At 33.1% G+C, this 20,845-nt stretch overlaps 1 protein-coding gene and 1 long non-coding RNA gene across 2 annotated transcripts; one reads left to right on the top strand and one right to left on the bottom strand.

Annotated features, from left to right (window-relative positions):
• Positions 1 to 13,339: 13,339 nt before the first annotated feature.
• LOC115987087 (serine/threonine-protein kinase WAG2-like) lies at positions 13,340 to 14,830 on the top strand. Its single transcript, XM_031110542.1, has one exon. The coding sequence runs from the start codon at positions 13,425 to 13,427 to the stop codon at positions 14,778 to 14,780; it is 1,356 nt and encodes a 451-aa protein (XP_030966402.1). The 5' UTR covers positions 13,340 to 13,424; the 3' UTR covers positions 14,781 to 14,830.
• A 2,935-nt stretch (positions 14,831 to 17,765) lies between these two features.
• Positions 17,766 to 19,053, bottom strand: LOC115984081. The gene is made up of 2 exons (XR_004090356.1): positions 18,899 to 19,053; positions 17,766 to 18,397 (listed from the first exon to the last, which is right to left on the bottom strand). It is a non-coding gene; the product is annotated as an uncharacterized LOC115984081 (long non-coding RNA).
• Between the last annotated feature and the right edge of the window lie 1,792 nt (positions 19,054 to 20,845).

Below are 20,845 nucleotides of genomic sequence, written 5' to 3'. Positions count from 1 at the left end.
ATGATTAAATAACTATCATGATGATGAAGTATGCATAATGGCATATATTAGGTGGAATGTCATGATATTGTAGAACTGTCGTTTACTGTAGATATGGGAGGTTGTAACTGAAATAACTATAACCAAGTTGGAGAATCAGATTCTATGATATCATTGGACTGTCTCTAACCTCACCCTAACATTAATTACAACCTTTGGGCATCTTCTCCTAATAATTAATTGATTGTCTTTTTATACTTTGATCAACCAATTTGGTGGAGTTAACAGAAAAACGGAGCCCCATAACCAACACCCAACCACATTATAGAAACTCTCATCCTCTTTTAAAAATAGGGTTTTAACATGGGCATCTTCTTATTTTTCTTCTTCAATTGAGGGCTTTGTCGCATTTTGTGGTGTTGGTTCCATACTTCCATGTATTGATTCTCTCTCTCTCTCCGACTAAATAATATATAGGATCTAACTTAATGATTATGGTTTTCTAATAATGTTAAACAAGGGAAGTTGATGCATGTGACTGTGTACGAGCTGATTAAACCTTCATAAGACATGGAGGACATATGTAAGAATTTAAGTATTATTGTCCATTATAATACATTAACTAACTAACACGTATAAATTGATGGATACATTGTACCTTGAAGAGGAGGGAGAAAAAGAAGGATGTCTGCCTTGTATTCAACCCTTTTCTTATATATTGTAGAACATGCATGCACCTTCTACTGTCTCTAAAAACTTCCGTATGTTAGCTTTCAGGTCTAAAATATGGAAAGGTAATATTCATTGTCTCGACCCTGAGAAAGATAGAACCATTGTAGATTTATTTTTTTTAATAAAATGGCAACAGAGGTTATATGCCCCGGATCGCTTTTTTATAATCAAATTTGGACTTGGAACAAATTACAATAAATTTTACAAATCTCAAATCTCTATTCTTTGCACGAGGATTGCATTTTTAGAAAGAATGGCAGCTTTTTGCAAAAGATTTATCGTAAGTATGTTATACATGTGATAGGGTTATACAACTTAATATATAAAATGAAAGGAATGGATGTATGTGTATCCTTTTGTAAGATGTAAAGCATTTTCCTTTTTTTAATAATTTGATAGTTGGGAAAGGTGAGTTTGAATCTGATGTCTTTGTTGAAAACGTTAGAAAGTGGCAATCAATTGAGTTATAAGGCTCTTGTCATGAGATGTAGAGCATTAAAGTCCAAAAAATGTCTTCTCCCCCCCCCCCCCAATTTTTAACTCTAACAAGACAAGGTTTCAATTAGCTATGTGAGAGAAACATTACATATGCTTGAATATGTAGTACTTTAAAAATCTTACGGATGCTGTACTTGTCAAACTCAATTAGATGTTTTATCAGTTATCACATACAATGTCTTGTCTAAATCCCTATCTTAGAACATGGAGATTAAATGAACCGAAGTTGATGGCACATGGCATAATAATTGGTGCATGACTAAACGAAAACTCAATTTGTGAATGACCATTAGACTGGTCTATTCTCCATTGGTCTTGCTCCAAGGTCGAGAACAAAAATCTATATATATCAAAGAAGTATCCAATGTTTTGGATACATGTAACATCACACTTATAACATGTGAGTTTCATAAGTTCTAACGATTTTATTGGTGAAAAATCTTAGGGGTTAAGTGTCCGTTTGGTTTGCGCGTCCACGTTTACATATTTGGCGGTTTTTTTATTTTTTACTACCAGCACTTAATATTCCCATGAATAGTGTATTTAGGCAGTGTTGAACAGTAGTGAATAGTAATAAACAATAACCAGAAATTATTTTTTTATTGTTTTTAGTTTTCAGCAAAATAAGCAGTATCCAAACGCATACTAAATGTTCGCTCTTATAAAAGCAAAGTGGAAAAATTGTCTATTTCATAACATTTAAAGGGGCAAAAAAAGAACCTTAATTTGTTGGTGGATGTTTTCTATAGTATCAAGTAATGATCCAACGTGGGATATTCCACAATTGGTAGCCCTAATCATGAGTGGCTTGTGCAACACATAAAATGCACTAAGATATACACATATAGTGCTTAAAGTATGCTTATTTAAATATTTAGAACTATCATGTCACAGGATGCTTGGCACAATGACTAATGTTCAGTTCCTTTGAACTGTAATTCGAAAGAGAGAGTTGTTCACAGTCTATGATAACCCACTTCCATAATGAGTTGTGCTCTTAACTTTGACAAAACAAACATGGTTTCGGGTGGAATTTCATTTTTCAAATTTCTAACATTGAAAGACTAGAACAATTGAAATTGTAAGTGGTATCTAGTACTAATTAAGTGTTTCTTTCTAAAAAAAAAAAAAAAAACACTTGGGAGTTTGATTTTGATTTTACATTAAACATGTAAGACTCTAAATTTTCAATTTTAATACCCCAAGTAATGACAAGCTACTTAAGTGCCACTCAGTGACCAATTTGGCATTGAAAGGCGTTCATATAGCCGTATTTTAGTGAAGATAACATCTTAATTAGAGTGTATTTATTTATTAGATTTTAAGATTAAAAAAATGCATGATTATTGAGTTAGCCATTTTTTATACTTTCGCAGTCAAGATATTAGTACTAACTGTTTATGTATAAGGATTTATTTATTTTTTGAGTAAAATGTATAAGGATTTATTTATAGATAGATAGGAATCAAACATAAGTCCCACCCATTTTAAGTTGATTGTTTTTTTTTTTTCATCAGACTAGGACACCAATTTGTTCTTAAAAATAATTCTAATAATTTGCATAAATTTAAGTTATTTTTAATTATCAAAGACTCATAAAGGATTCATATTGTAAACATATGAGACTACAAAGCAAATGAATGTAATTAGAACTTCATAATTAAATTTAAAATTAATGTCAATCTCAAAGTTTATTAGAAATTAAAGATTTTTACAAATATTATCCTTTGTAGTTTGACATGAGTGTCAATTTGGTACTTGGGTTGTTTTATTTGAAAAATGAATCCCTAAATAATAGGTTTGTGACAAATTAGGTTTTTTTTTTAATTTTTAGAATATAATATATCACATGATTTATAAATGGTATATGTCATATCGTCAATAGACTCAATAATTTTGAAATCCCTTTATCATAATATGCACATCATGTGACAAAATATCTTAGGCTTTATCGAAAAATGTTAGCAGTAGATAGGTTGATAATTTGATTTGTAATAAAATCAATGTCCAAGGGTTAATTATTCAAATCGGTAGTCTAAGGACCAAATTGGCACTCATGTCAACATCTAAAAAACAATATTTGTCAAAAAACCTTAACAGTTAACAGTTCATTTGGGAGGAAAAAATGAATGGAATATGACTTCTCCGCGTTATAATTCATACCGACAAGATGCAAATATACATTGCTCATGGGGGTGCTTGCTAGCAAGGCACACAAAATCCTTGACCTAAGAACCTTGCTAAAGTGACTCATAGAGCATGAGAGTGGTGGAGAGAGAGATTTCTTCATTTTACATTAGTTACACAAATAGGGTTTTAATTACATCCCTTTTGTAGCCCACTCCCAATAAGTGATATGGTTGGCCAAGCTTCACCCACATTCTAACAAAAGATAATGTGATTGTGAAATTTAATAATCAATTAGACAACATAGTATTATTTGCAAGATTTTTTTTTTAATTGATAATTTAATTGTTGTGAGGAGAGGGATTTAAACCTTAGGCAGTTTTGTTGGAAATACTAAGATATGCCAATTGAGCGGTAAAATTCTTAGTATTTACAAGATTTATTATATTTGGAGCATTCGCATCAACTTGTGCAAATATTTTTTTGTTTATTTTAGCATAAAACATATTTTTTCTATTTTACATACTCACATTTCAAAATACCTTACATTATACTATATTTCATTAAAACATCAAAATTTTTAATTATTTATCTTTCCTCACATACAACAATCATTTATTTCTTCCTTCATACTTGAGATTTGTAAAAAAAAAAAAAAACATATATATTTACTTACATAATGTGAGTAATTTTTTGGAAGAAAAAAAGAAGAAAAAGTAAACTTATCACATTTTTTATCATACACCTTAACACATTTCATAGTTTCGAGTAAAAAGTAAAAAAAATCTCATAATTTAGGATGATATTCTTATGTGACCATATTGGCATTATGCTGTTGAGTCAAAGTCCAAAGGTGAAATTAACGCAGGACCCACCCAATGGTCACAGCTCTATCTCTCCCTGATTACTAGGGAAAGGACAGGTTCATAATTTTCCTTTGTGCCTCCATTATTGTATTGATGATTGATGAATAGTTCAGCAACTTGGAAGGTGAATGCATTATTGATTTGCTGAATTTTATTACAAAGAACAAAAAGAAGGACGATGATATACAGTGGTTAATTCAGTACTATAGTAATTTTTTTTATTTTCAGACTTCTGTTAAGACTCATAAATGAATTTGAATTATTAACTTGGTGTAAGCGACAATGTTGCGCCTGTGTTGACCACGTGGCAGACAGCATCCGCATCCCTCCAAACGTGGGTCCCAGCCCAAAGTATGAAGCCTTCATATTGGCCCATCCACATGGGTCCACCATCCCCCATTTTATTACCCAATGAATAAATCCTAAGCTTTGACAAAACATTTTTATGTTTATAACTTTATTATATATATATATATATATATATATTTAAACCCAAGTTTTGATTGAGAAGGTTCTAGCTTTATTTAATTTCACTTACAACAAAATATAAAATACAAAATGTACAAGTCGGCTGCATGTGCTGTAACTTTCGGTTTAGTTTCTTTCATATTTATTTTTTGTCACAACTTATATAATCAAGATTATGGTTGATTAATAAATGTTTTCCTATTTCTTGATCTAGTTATTTTTTCACTCAAAGGGTTATCCAAACACTGTTTCTAGTTCATTAAATGTACATACGATTATCGATTGAACCATACTTCATATATAGCCTTTAGTTAGGCATTGTAATGTGTTTATTTGTTAATTTTTGAAGCACGTTTATGGAGTGTATATAGTTAAGTTTAAATCAAAAGCACATGAAAGAGGTACTTGTTTCTTACTTTTAGAAACAAGAAATCTTAAAACCATCCAAAGGAGGAGAAATACAATATGGGTGTTGGAGCACTATCTTGCCAATATTAATATAAGAAAGTTGGATGTATTATATATGCCAACAAAATAGTAGGGAAAAAGAAAAAGAAATTAATCCGGGTACAATCAATCTGAGTATAATCTATTTGATTATTCTCATGCATAAGGACTAAGGAGGTTGGTACAAATATAAAGCCATATAATGTGATTCATTGACTTTGTTAAAAAAAAAAAAATGAAGAAGAGGAGATGCTTCAATCTAGTGCATCGAAATATTAGACGAGACATGTGACTAATACGTGATTAATTTTAGACATAAGTTGTGTTCGTGTCATGTCCAATACTCAAATGCATTGATCAAAAGTCATAGTGCCAAACCCATTAAAAAGAAGAGATTAGGTTAAACCTGGATCATTTTATTGGTATTTTCCCTTTGTTTTGTTTTATTTATTTTATTTTCTAAAGATACTTTTATCCCTATGTATTCAACTAGTGTACGTTTCTTGGTTCACTCTATCCAAGTTCTTAGAATTTATTGGTGAAGGATTAATTGGGATCATCTTCACTGCAGTACTCTTCAAGCCGAATCCTATGTGCTCAGAATATTATTCCCATTACGAAGAAGCTCATCTTTCCCAATTCCTATGTATTCTTTAAGAGTATCCTATGCCCTCCAAATACTATTGCTCTTATCACAAACTAGGTTTTTTTTTTTTTAACTGAATCATTACAAAGTAGTAGTTAATATTGTAGATATAATGATCAACATGTCTATTTAAATGTTCTGTCTCTTTACTATCTAACAATCTCACAATATGGTAATATACCATGCACCTAATTCTCATTCCATCTCAACCAATAAACCAATGCTCATCTAAAACATCGAACACTGCATTTTGGTGAAAATAATGTAACTTCTGTAGATTTACTTGCACTAAAAAAATTAGTAATTTAATGAGGTAGAGGAATTAGGTGAATGATTAGAAACGTAGAATGAAAGTCATCACCAAGTCACTGCTTGCGTACATTGTAGCTATAGCCGACTAGCCGTTGCTTCTTTTAGCTGTTGTCTTCTTTATATATTAGTCTAATATATCTTATTGCTCTCACACACACAGTGCCCAATACAAACGCGGCTAAATATTAAAGCCCTTTGTCTGCGGCCATCGAATCTTTGGAACCACCCTACCCATCTTCTATTCTCTGTATTTTCTTTGATTTTTTAAATATTTGTGTTTATTTGTTTAAATTTTCTTAAACATGTAAATGTAATGCCCACTTTGGTCAACCTGACACCTTGCATGCATCTCTCTTTTCTCTCTCCCACCACTGTTGGGTCAACCTAACACCATTCTTTAATGGAAGAAAATTTCCTGCAACCTGTGTATAGCAGAATATCTTACTACACAGTTGCGTGGCAATTGATTGTTTGCCCACTTCTGTGGTTGCCTGTCCTCTCTTTAGGAAAGCAATAATACTTGAAAATATATGCTCTGGGCTATTTCTGTTAATAACATTTATAACAGTTGTTCTCAGCCAAAAAAAAAAAAAAAAAAAAAAAACATTTCTAACAGTTGTACTGTGATTAAATTATTATTGAGAATTAAAAGAATTTACCACACCGAATAATTAAAAAAGAAAAAGCAAAGTTGGAAGAATTCTATAGGGTGGTAATGTTCACTGAGTGGCATAGCTAGTTAAGTATAATGAAGTCTCATATTAAATACTAATAATTTAAGTTTTTGGATCAAATTCATTAGTTTAAGCTTTTGGATCAAGTGGGTGCCTCTAAATATTATATTGTGCGTTAATCAAGGTTGTGTTAGGGTTTCTACCCCAACAAATAGAATAATCTCTCTTTATTATTCTCATGAATGGAAACTAATTCTAAAAATTAAAGTAAAAATGGTATGATAAATTTAATCACTTCTGTTGTTATATAGTTACTTATATGTTAAACTTGAAGTTATAAATGAGTAGGCTCTAATGTAGTAGGTTTTTTTTAATCCTTAGATCATATATCTTTGTTAGAATTGTTAATGAGATTGATAAAGGGAATGGAGAAAGGAGAGAACAGCGAAAGTTTCTCCTAAGCAGTTAGGACTTTACTATAATGAATACTATGTTACAATAAATGCATTATGAGGTTTTCCTAAATGGATTAATCTTAGGTTAGCCATAGAAGAAGTCCTTTTTTTTTTTTTTTTTTTTTTTTTTTTTTTTTTTTGTGGTTGAGAAACAGGCCTGAGTAGCCAAATTTATTTAATAGCTAAAAAATTAGAAACAAACACCTTATAAATGTTAGTAGGAATAGACTCCATTCAGATTAAAATAGGAAAACAAAATCTTGTTACTCTCTGGGCTAAAACATGTACCAAAACATTGTCTTGCCAAAGTATATGGGAGAAATAATAGTTTTGAAGAGAACTAGTTGAAGACAAAATGTCTTTTATCAGATGGTCACAAGCAGGATGGGAGAAACATCGGTCCCAAATGGTAGAAATGGAGATCTCTGAATCACCCTTGAACATTGAACCATTCAAACCCAATTTCTGAACAAACTGAACAGCCCTTCTTGCCGCAATGGTTTCAAGAGCGACCATAAAAGAGGAGATAGGGATAATCTCATTAGATAAAGCTGCCACCACTTCTCCTAAATAATTACGAACCATGACCCCGATGCTCGTTGCATTTAAATCTTCAAAAACTGCACCAAGTCTAGGTGTGTATAGGTTAGAATGTGCAGGATTAATCTTAGGTTAGCCATAGAAGAAGTCTAGGTGTGTACGGGTTAGAATGTGCAGTTGAAGCGCAAATAATACAAGTTGGACATATTACATTAAATTTGGACTCATTTCTAACCAAGTGAATGCATCCTCTAACAGTAGATTAAGACTATGATAGAAGCTACTGGCCTACAAGCTAGAATGCTCTAAAAAACTCAAATTAATAGAAACATTATTGTGCCGTAAAAAGTCTTCTAAATTTTTATTTTTATTTTTTTTTATAAATGTGCCGTAAATTATAAGTAAAGCAGAACCATTGAAATAAATTAGAGAGAAGAAAGGGTAAATAGGTGTAATAGTTCAGTTTCAGTCGGGTTGAATTGTTTTTTTTTTTTTTTTTTTAATTAATTAGTTAATTAATTTTATTATTTTTTATTTTTTTTTTGCTGAACTGAAATTTTCGGTTTTGCCAAATTTAGCAGCCACATCGAATTGTAGGAGAGGAACACCGAACCGAACTGATTGGATTTCAATTGGTTTAGTTTGGTCGGCTTTAGTTTTTTCTAATTTCTTAGAAACCAAAAAGAACAAAGAAAAGAAAATCTATTTCCCTTTGTTTTTCCACATTTTCTTAGCACCCAAACTCCAAGCACCAAGCAAGTACAACAAAAATATATCATAAAAGAAAATCTATTTCCCTTTGTTTTTCCACATTTTCTTAGCACCCAAACTCCAAGCACCAAGCAAGTACAACAAAAATATATCATGTATTTCAGCAAACAAACAACACAAAAATCAGACAAACATATGTCCTTTATTCAACGGATGCTATGGTAACATGTTACAAGTAGTGACTTGGACAAACAATAATTTGGACATTTATCAGCTTTATTGTCTATTCATTTTTAAAACTAATGCATCATTATATGCTTAAATAGCAAGATATTTGTTACCATTTTCATGTTAATCAACCTTAAATACATATTTCCATAAATGAGTAATAATACTCCTTAAATTGCACTTGTCATTTCAACCATTTTTTATTTGGCTAAAAATATGTGCTTATTAGTTATACACACAAACTACATCCTTAATCCCCCTTAATATATATATATATATATATATATATATATAAAAGGTTGGTTGTAACCTAAGATTATAACCTCACTCAATATTTTTTTATTGGAGGTAAATTATGATAAATTTACCATTAGATTATATTTTCTTATATCCTCTATGCTTGCAAAATTTCTAGAAAATTAAATATCAATAACTATGTTATCAATAAATTTTTTAAATTGCAAGTTTTTGTAGTTTAAAATTATGCACAAAATATAAGCTTATAGATCATATAGTAAATAATATCCGATTGACATAAAATTTGACATTTTTTTTTTTGAGAAAGAAAATTTGACATATGTATTAAGAGCGTAAAGAACATACAATTCAACGGTTAGATTTTCAAAATATGTAATAATGCTAATTTTATTGAGTAAGTTACAACAAATTTTGTAACTAAACTTTGTCCCATCCTTAAATACATTAATTCTTGTTTCTCAAAAAAAAAAAAAAATTTAAATACATTAATTTATTTCCATTTAAAACAATTATTTAATGCATTTTCAACAAAAAAAAAAAAATATATATATATATATATATATCCTTGTATAATTATATATTCTTTGGTCCGTTAACCGTTATAATGCTTTATAAGATGAGACAAACATCATAAACCAAAATTTTATTATCCGTTTGGGGATTTTAAAAGTTTTCCTCTTCCAGAACTCGTCCTTCCATGTTCTATAAAAAGCAAGAAAACAAACTTCTCTCTCTTTTCCAAGCCTTCCAATGAGCAATCTTTCAAGTAAGCCATGATCTCCTTGAAACCACTGGAAAAATAATTTCAAAGGAAATACTATTCAAAGGATGATACTAAAAAAAAAAAAAAAATTGTTTTTAGATAGCCGTGTTTGGAAATACTATTCAAAATGCACCTAATACCAATTTTTGGAAAACCATAAATTTAGATTAATTTATGTCAAAAGAATAAGTAGTCTTTATTTACTAATTACCAATATTAATTTCTTTTATACATACATAATTCGTATGTGGATTCGTTTAGATGACGATGATGGTATTGTGGTTAATATATTTACCCAACAAATTAGTTGCTTTATTAATTTATATAAAAGCAGAGAAAAATTGTATTTGATGTATATAAGATGTTTGATAAAATTGTTGAATTGTTTTTATTCTTTATTTATTCTAGAAATCCGATTACATGAAGAGTGTGATTAGGAGGAAGAGAGATGAGAAGGGTAATGTTGCTGGTGATAGAGTAAGCACAAAAGGAAGACATCAAATTAATCAGCAATTCAAGTTAGATTTAACAAGAAAGAAAGCAAGTCTCCAAGTGATCACATGATATGTGGTTTTCAAGCCCAAGAAAAATTAAAATGCTTCTATAGTTGTTTGGAATAAAAGAATATCAATGTATCTTTTGGGAGATATTTTTGTAATAACTGATTGAGTTGATTCTTTTAACATTCATTTGGTGACCATCAAACTATAAATTATTAATTTTTTTAGAACTCAAAAGTAGAGAAAAAATTGTATGCAACTTATTGCATAGAAAATGATATTTGGATATCCTTCAAAAGTAGTGAAATTGAATTAAGCATGTTTACTAGACTTTGTTTGTTGTTTGATCAAGGACATAAAAGGTGGTAGAGTTGGGAGCGTACGCCAACTCTAAAAATATATAATAGTCATTACTTTGGTTTATATAGATTTTTATAATTTTGGTAGTGTGTATATATATATTTCTCACATCTCGTTTTTTTGTTACATCCATTTGTGATCATGATTGTTAATGATTTCTTTGCAATACATAGTCTTATTAATTTAGTTTTCACTTTAACATTGGTGTGGCGGACAAAACTGGTCCCCAAGGAATCCCACAGATTACAATTGAAATGCCCTAATACACAATCAATTTATAGTTGAACAAGAGGGACTAAACACTCCACATTCAGAAGCTCAAATAGTTGATTTCATTGATAACATACACTACAACTTTTCCTCAAGGATTACCCCTTAGAAATTCTACTATCCCCATGGTATTTAGCATTCCCTTTTTTTTTTCTCTCTCTCTTAGATTGCTCACCCTTACTTTTTTCCTCGAAAAGAAGCTGTCCCTCGCTCTTTGTTTCTCCTCCTCCCTTTATAGGTCTCTTCCTTGCCCTTATTTATACAGCTGTCTTGTTGCCAGCTAAACTCTTAGGGATATTTTTCTTTATTTTATCGATTTCCTCCCCTCCCTTATCCTTGAACTCTAACTCTTGGGGGATGTCTGTATTACTCAGGCTGTCTTATATGTATTTAATATGGCAGAGGTTAGGTAGGAACCTCTTCTTTAATGCGGAGGAAAAAATCTTCAAACTTCTACGTGTTCAAACTTCTTACGTGGTCCTGGGTATCTTCTGGAAACTATACGTGGATCATCCATGCACCTTGCTTCAAATAAGGTTAATTTCTTACATTTTCCATGGGATCCATTTTCCTGTATTGTTTTCCCCGTTTAAGCATGTGAGATGGTTCAGCTTCTTTTCTCTCACAACCCATTGCCCACTGGGTCTTTCTTCTAACATATGAGTTGGACCCAGTTTGTTTCCCGTGGCCCAATTTCCTTTTAGGCATAAGGCCCTAGCCGGGGACTCTTCCACTCCTCACAATTGGTAATTCAAAAATTTATTAAGAAAAATTTTCAAATGATGAAGGATTAAAATCTTTTAAGTTTGAAGACTTGCATTTCTTAATTTTTGGAGAGAGAGAGAGAGATTTCTCCAATATTTGTTCTTAAAAAAAAACTAAAGTTCCATTAATTTCACACACATAAGTAAAGTTTCTTGCATGCATATATTTATTATGAATTCCATTACTCATAAAATACAACTTACTTTGGATATGCATGTGATCAAAGCATATAAAATGCTAATCCATTTTATATATAAATTTTCATATGAAATATTGGAGGAAATTAAAAATATACAAATTAAAGATTATTAATTTTTTGTATATCTCTTCTGCTAAATATATTAGTATACCTCCCTACTCTCTTGCTTCTGTTTGCAGTGTTTGAAAATACTGTCACTGTTAGCGTTAATGTCGTTTTGAATCTGGGAGCTACTAACTCGTAATAGTACTTGCCACGTAAGTAGAGAGCGAAGTGAGGGAAGCACGACAATAGAATGCGAGAGCGTTCATCTTTACCCTGAAGTGTTGCTTCACTCGGTGGTGGTGGTGGGCTGTCTGCCCAAATCCTATAACATGAAATAAAAAATGGAACTATTAGCATGATGTTCAAATGAAACACATATAAATAACATGGAAAAAATTGTATAATACGAAAGATATATATATCTCAGAGAAAGAGAGACCCTACACAAGAAGGAATATTAAATTATATATCACATAATATCAAAGAGATAGTACCCATTGGAGGAGCATCAACCGCACCTCGTGGGATGGTAATTTCCATAGCAACAACAAAATTCAATCATGATTTTTTTATTTTATTTTTTATAGAAGGGTCATGAGATCTCCTAACACCAAGAAGACACAAAAAATAATGATATTCTTAATTTCAAATACAAAATATGAATAAGTGCACTTAAACGATTGTAATGAGAATAATATAGCTAATATTTGTAATCCATTATAAATATTATTACAAGATCATTTTAAGATACATGTTAGATTTTATTTTTTATTTTTTGTTTTGGTAATAGAAAATATTATAAACATAGAAACAGAAAACTATACAGCCTTATGGCCAGGCTCATTGCATAGTCTATTACATCCGAGACCAGTAAAGGTCACCATACGTATCAGTTTCATATCTACAAAATTACTAGAGGGAGGCAAATTCTGAATATATTATGAATTGGACAAAATTTAGTTACAAAATTTATTGTAGTCAACTTTATTCAATATTTTTTTATTGGAGGTGAATTTTGACAAATCCACCATTTTATTGCATCTTCTTCTTATATCCTCCATACTTGCAAAATCTATAGAAAATTAAAATACAATATGTTTGTCATTAGTAAATTGTTTAAATTATAAATTTTTGTAGTTTAAAATTATACATAAAATATAGGTTATAGATCATATAGTAAATAATATTTAATTGACACAAAATTTGACGTGTATTAAAAAACATATAATTCATTCAAAATATGTAATATAATTATAATTAATTTTGTATCTAAACTTTATCTTTACTAGTAATGGCAAGAATATTATAAATTTTAAATATTAAAACATAATGAATATGAGCCCCCACAATTGGAAAATTGATTTAGGAGTAAACACTGCACACATGACACAACCATGTTCCAGCAAGCTCTTCCTACTCCATCTCGCACCAAACTTTTCTTTCCTTTCTTTAATCACACTTTGACCCCACCCACCTACCTCTCTCACCCTTCAAACTCTTCCTTATAAACACTACATCCAAGCCCTCTCTAACCCCTCCTAATAGTCTCAAGGCTCCCGATAATAATACCATCCATCAATAATGGACGAAGACAACTCTCTATTCCCTTCAGACACAGATCTCGACTTCAGCTTCAACAGCTCCACCACCACCACCACAACAACCACCACCTCCTCCTCCGCCCGCACCAGCTTAGCTCGTTCGAGCCTCACTCTCAGCTTCAACGAGTCTCACCTCTCAACCACAACCCTCCTCCCCCACCCTCACCACACCTCAGACCCACATTGGTCCGCCATCAAAACCATCACCAACCTCTCCTCCGACCACAAGCTCCACCTCAAACACCTCAAACTCCTCAGCCACCTCGGCACGGGAAACCTCGGACGCGTCTTCCTCTGCAGCCTTAAACACTTCGAACACCTCAAGTTCGCTCTCAAAGTCATCGACAAGGACTTCTTAACCCCCAAAAAGCTCTCGCAAGTCCAAATCGAATCCCACATTCTCTCCCTCCTCGACCACCCTTTCCTCCCTACTCTCTATTCCCACTTCGACGTCTCTCACTACACTTGTTTCCTCATCGATTACTGTCCCAACGGCGACCTCCACTCTTTCCTACGTAGACAAACCCATTACCGGCTACCGCTCCAGTCGGTCAAGTTCTTCGCCGCCGAAATCCTTATCGCTTTGGAATATTTGCACGCGCTCGGAATCGTGTACCGCGATCTGAAACCGGAGAACGTTTTGCTACGCGAAGATGGCCACGTCATGCTCTCTGACTTTGACCTTTGCTTCAGAGCCCACGTGGCACCCACTTTCGACGAGTCCGAGTTTGTCGCCGAGCCAACGACGGCGTTTTCGAAGTCGTGTGTTGGGACGCACGAGTACTTGGCGCCCGAGTTAGTCTCCGGTTACGGTCACGGTAACGGGGTAGACTGGTGGGCTTTCGGTATTTTCGTCTACGAGTTGTTGTACGGAACGACGCCGTTTAAGGGAAGGAACAAGGAGAGCACTCTGCGTAACATAGCTTCGTCGAATAAGGAAGTGAGGTTCTTCCACGTGGCGGATAGAGAAAACGAGGAAGGGATTGAGGAGGCGAGGGATTTGATAGAGAGACTGTTGGTGAAGGATCCTAGAAGAAGGCTCGGGTGTACCAAAGGTGCCACTGAGATTAAACGACACCCGTTTTTCGATGGGATTAAGTGGTCGTTGATCAGAAACTATAGGGCACCACTGCCACATCAGCAGGTGGTGAGGAAAGGAAAGTCACCGCACGTGACGCATGTGAAGAGGCAAGGTGGGTTGTGGCGGTGGTGTAAGAGATTTGGGTGCTTGTTGAAAAATAATAGTAAGAGTAAAATTAATAGTAATAGTAAAAGGAATTATTACTACAATTACGTAGATAGTAAAAGTTATAGTAAGGTTAGGAAATGTTCGTAGATTTATTAAGGCCTTTTTTTTTTTTTTTTTTTTTTTTTTTTTATGTTTGATAGGAGTCATGTTTGAGATTGAGCTTGGGATTTTGTAAAAATAGATAGTGAGATAACAAAGTTTACCAATTTTGTTAGAGTTGTTAATTTCAGATTTTTGTTTTTGAAAAGAGTTGATTTCAGTTTTTGAGTTTCACTAATTATGAAATTAATTAACCACTATTATTTAAATTAAATATAAGTGATACGTCGCGCCTTCTATATGACTATATGAGTAATGTTAAGATCACAATTTTTATTATAATTTTGTTACAATTTATTCATGTGACGAATTATGAGTGGTAGAGTTGTGGATCCATATTGATCCTTCACTTTTACTTCACTATTCATAACTTGTTACGTGGATAAGTTGTAGCAAAAATTATAATCTTAACATTTTTCTTTTCATATACCAATTTAACCGTTACATTTAATAATTTTTTAATAAAGAGGTTTTGAATATGCTTGGCTAAATTTTAGACCCAATGGGGTAAAGTTTGAGGGAAGTTTACAGTTCTCATCGGTAGGACTACAATTACACTTTTACGCCACTTGTACTTGAGCGCATAGGACTTATAGTCTTAGCTAATTGCTTTTTAAAAAAAAAAAAATTCAGTCTAAGCTAATTATCATGAAAAAAAGAGTCCCAGCTAGTAAGAGCCCAACTTAATTCAGCTCAGCCCATTATTTGACACATGGGGATAATTGGAGAGAGTAGTGGGCGATGGGTTAGTGGCCCTTTTTTGGGCCATTGGCATCTCAAGCTCCACTAGTGCTGTTGCCCAGTTGTGGATCCTTTGTGATGGAGCGAATTGGAATTCTCACCTTGTGTTCAGATTTTTTTCTACAGAGGGGGCTGGTTAGAATGAAAAAAAGGGCGTCTGAATGGAAATGACTGAACCATCTTAAACGACCCTCCCTCATCTTTTCTTCAATAAGGGCTACTCCTATCTTTAAGTAAATATCTAAGTCCTCAGAATTGTTGCTTACACAGATTGGATTGGCACATATTATTGTTCAATTGCTTGGAGCCTTTTTTTTTTTTTTGTTAAGTGATGATTCTTCCTAAGGATTAAAAAAAGCCCTTATCAATATTTCGTTATTCATTTACAAACACTTCAAGGGTGTGAGGTTCGATCTCAAAAAAAGAAAAGAAAAGGGATTTCTCAATATTGGGGAGAATGGGTCCGAAATACCTCCTGAGATTTTGCTTTTGTGACTGAAATCCAGTTTGTGGGTTTTGAGCAATAGCATTGTTTGAGAGTGAGTGACAATAATGGTGATTGTGGCAAAATTGACTTTTGCTTAAAAGAAATCCTTAATATTTTGCTTGGATTAGATCTATACATCCATTGGTTGTATAATTTAATTTCTGAAAACTTTATTTCCATTTTTTTTTATCCTGATGGAGATTGTCTTAATATTAAGACAATCTCCATCATGCTACCAATATAGATCTAACCCTAAATGCACAAGTATGTTAAAATTTCTCCATGCCAAATTGCCAGTCAATTGGACTACTCTGTATATGACATAATGAACTTAACGGCTAGCAGATTTTTATCCTATCTGGTATGCCAATTCTCCAAAGGAACATTGCTAGACAATACATGTGTTCACCCCAAAGGTGGTTGAAGTTAGAATATTTGAATCTGCAAAACTGACTGATCATAGTAGCAGTGCACATATCATAGTAGGTGGGCATGTATCGCAACAGAGCAAGTCTCCCCCATTATCACAGATCACATATTCAAAGTAATACTACAATGTAGAGACAAAATTATGCAGAGCAAAGGGCCAAAATAGAAGTTACAATTCAAGACATAGAATACTATAAAGTGACATAAATAACATAGCCCTAAATGACAAAACAAGGAAGTCAATAACTTCAAGAAACTATTTTAAGAATTGTTGGCATTTGTCCCGGTGAGAGTCCAAGAATTTCATTGCCAAAAGACAACTCAAATAGACCTGGTCATTGGAAACCTTCAACAACCATAAGTGGAGTTACCAATAGCAATTCATCTGGCCCCATAAAAGAAAAGTGGAAAAGGAATGTAAGGATGATGAATGATGATACACTTCTGCAATAAAATGCAAACTTGTTATAACAGTTGACACAATTAACTACAATAAAAAAGGCTACTCTTTTCTAGATTACAGGTGCTACGCATATGGGTGGAGAATCAACAGAAACTGTAAGGAGCCTAAAGTCTCGGTATGTTTATCATTTGGAGGGACACAACTTAAAAGTCAAAGAAAGGGAGTAATTGCAGCTCTACTCTAAAAAGTCATATTATATTTTACCAAGAATGCAAGGGAAACAAAGGCAAGCAACTTCCATGAGGAAGTTCAGAAAAATCTACTATAGAATTATAAGAGGTTAATAGGCAGAAACCCATATCAAATCCTATCCAAAGCTCAGAAAAAGAAAATCAAATGATAAATACCATATAGCTCTTGACATATAAATTATACTTCGACAACAGCAACAACAACAACATTGATGCCTTAATTTGGCAGCAGAGTAATCCTTTACAAACTACCACACAATTCTACTTCGTAATTAAAAGGAAAATGACCACTATCATGTCATTAATTTCAAGAGTGCAGTTATTAGCCTACAGAGTACGATTTTTTTGGGACTAAAATCAGCAGCTATAAATTCATTTATGCTGATCATACTAACACTATAACCAAGCCACAATGTATATGCTATAGTCGAAACAAAGATTCAACTTGTGGTATTAATTAGATACCCAAAATGAAGATTCAACTTAATGTTGTCTTCTTTTTCCACTTTGGGATATAAGGCTTTACTCAAAAACTAACCAGAGCACAACAATTTATATAAGCAAATACATCAAATACTGATATAGTCCATTAACCCCATAAAATCAATACTAAAAGAAAAACGAAACCTAAAACAATCAAATAGGAAACAATGAAATTAGCATAACCAAACAAATGAATTAAAAAAAAAAAAAATTATGTAAATACATGAATCAACTAGTGCAGGCAAGTAGGAGCAGAGAAATTAAAGAGACAAATGGGTTAGAAGGACTGTGAGAGTGTATATAAGGATTGTGTGTAAGTATGGGCACCAATTTAGTGTAAAGCCCATCTACACCTGATCCTAGACCTTGTAGGATCTATATATATTATACCCTATTGGCATTTTTCGAATAGCAATCTTTGTCTTTGTAACCTTCTTTCAATTCTTGCTTTTCTGTTCTTTCCGGTTACTCTGGTTCGGCCTTCGCATCTCTGTACATTTTCTCTACAATATTCTTCTTCTTTAGATTTGAACACCTCTTCAATGCCATGCAGTGCCTCCAAGAGCTTGCTGCAATCATAAGCAGAAGCAGAAGCAATAGCAGTCCCTTCTTGGTTGGAAGCGATATTTATGGCATCAGATGAAGATGAAGAGGAAGATGCAACATTGAGGGCCTTTGAAAGTTCTCTAAAGTCAAAACAGGAAGCAGTTTGTTTGAGCTTAAAACTGCTGGAATTAATACCATGGTGGGAGTGAGTTTTGGAAAGTCTATTTGGATCTGACTTCATTGTTTATGAATTATGTTCTCCCACCTAAATGACCCAACGAATTTTTAGTACCATATATTGACTTTCTAAATCATTATCATCTTATAAACAAAGCGAAGTAAATATATTCTTCATAGAGTGTCTATTATTATAATTTTATTAAATGCATATATATCAAAATAGAATGATGACATCTAATCTAACCCATCACCCAAGAAACAAAAAAAACTCCAAATTTTTAGAATGACAATAATTTTCAATGCTTTCCAAATGTAATATTCTGAATTTAGTTACAGATATCCATTCAAAAGTATTGAGAAATAGAGATCACCCAAGAACGCTTATTTGTTCAAATTTAGTGACAAAAAGATAAGGTGCTCAAACTGGGGCCGTGGTCTACTACCTGGTACTCAAAACCGTGCAACGAAAATTGGAGAAATTTGAGGATTTAATAAATGTGAGATATGAGTGGTGATTAGAATTTAACTTTCTAAAAAAGCATAGTGACTTGTCTATAAGAGAGAGAGACAGAGAAGAGAGAAATACCTGAGAGGGGAGCAGCAGCAGCAGCGAGGTACCGGTGGCTGGGCGAGCAGTCCGAGCACGACGAACGCACCAGTTGCTCTGGGAGATGTATGTCTATGTTTTTGACTTTTTGTATGAGAAGTGAAAACCCTTCCTGAATTTAGGGTCCGGTTAACATGATTTATTTTTAGAAATATTTAAGGGGAATTGAAAAAGTTGTAAACAAAACTCATTTAAGGCTGCGTTTGTTTCATTAGTAAACTAAAACCTGAAAACATTTTACATCAGGCTGTGTGTTTGGCACCGCTTGAAAATATAGTCAAACTGAAAAAAGAATTCAGTTAGACTGTAAAATAAACTTCCCAAGCCGTAAATTCATTTTAGTTTCCATTTTACCTTCAAATGATTTCCGCACAGGTGGCCGCGCAGCCAAGCTCTGGCAAGCCCTAATCGTGCCACCCCCACCGCCCAGTTCATGTTGCCCCATTGCCCAAATCATGCGCCGGCGAAGCTTCCTCTTTTTTCTCTCTTCTTCCTTAACTCTTCTTCTCCCTCTTGCTTAATGTCGTCGATCTGGTTGCCACCTACCACCAGCCCACTCCACTCCACCCCTAAACCCACCCTATCTGGCCGCCGCTGTCCTTCATCCACTCCAATCCTCTTTTTCCCGATCTATCTCTCTTTCCTTCAATCTCTCGCTCTTTCTTCCTCCTCTCACCGATCTATCATGTAAATGTTTTTATTTTGATTTTTGGTTGTGTTAAGTGTATATTTTGAAATTTTCTGTTATAAAATTTGTTTGGATGCTGAGAAAATAGTTTGAGAAAATGTGAAAAATTTGTAAGAAAATAGCATTTGTAGAATGTTACCAAACACCAGAAAACATTTTCCATTGTAGAACCAAACACCAGGATTTTATTTTCCTTACGGGAATTCATTTTCCCCTGCATTCATTTTACACTCAGAATTCGATTACATAGAGCCAAACGCAGCCTAAAATTATAGGTTTTTCCTTCTCTTCTCAATTTCACTTTTACAGTTTTACCACTTTTTTTTTTATTAAACTTTAAAAAAAAAAAAATTAAAAAACCCATGTTTTTTCCTAATTATTTTTTTTGAAAGAGTTTTAACCTATGACGTTCGCTCTTAATGACTCTTTATCATAAGATTAAGACACTAAACGGTTTTTGATGTAGATGGGAATTAAATCTCAAATTTCTTATTCAACCATTAGAGACTTTATCAGTTGAGTTAATTGAAACCCACCTGTTTTATCCTAATCTAATACCCACCTTTTCTATATATATATATATATATATATATATCCTTAATCTTTTTCTTCGCAATACTGATTAGTTTTTAGTTAGAAGATGTAACAGCGGAAAAAAGCAATTAGTCAACAAATGGAAATAAATTAGGGTTTTACCGCTTGCTATCACAATAAATTTGTTTAGAAATGGGAAGTCAAATATGATTATGATATCTAGTGCGCGAACTCATAATGTTAAAGTCATAGAATTGAATAAGAAAGGGTGCCTCTTTTATTAATTCACAATCTAAGAACTGGTTAAGAAAAAATACAAGTGTTGGACCTCGGGTTTAGTTCAAGGTTGGGTTTACAAATGGATAGATTCTTTTTATTTTTTATTTTTTTATTCTCCCCCTGCATCTGGATCTTCCTCTTGCTTTTATATCCAGCTACAACTTATTTGGATCTTACTCTTGGAGGGCTGAGATTGCCCTCCCAGAACTCTGATCCCATCTAGAACATACTAGCAAGCTTTACCCTATAATCTTAACTGTGCCACCACTATTCATGGTCATTTCCTCATTAATGTGGCCAGAGGAGTGGTTGTTTCGTATTTAATGTGGAGGGGATGGCTTCTATACCCTTCTTTCTTCATCTTTCTCGTATTCCGTGCCAAGTCTACTTTCATTTCTTTTTGATGTTTTAACTTTATGCGCCTC

The sequence above is a fragment of the Quercus lobata genome, chromosome 4 (assembly GCF_001633185.2).
Source record: "Quercus lobata isolate SW786 chromosome 4, ValleyOak3.0 Primary Assembly, whole genome shotgun sequence".
In the NCBI taxonomy this organism is placed as follows: domain Eukaryota; kingdom Viridiplantae; phylum Streptophyta; class Magnoliopsida; order Fagales; family Fagaceae; genus Quercus; species Quercus lobata.
The sequence above is the reverse complement of the archived record's forward strand: the minus strand, read 5'-3'. Positions and strand labels throughout refer to the sequence as shown.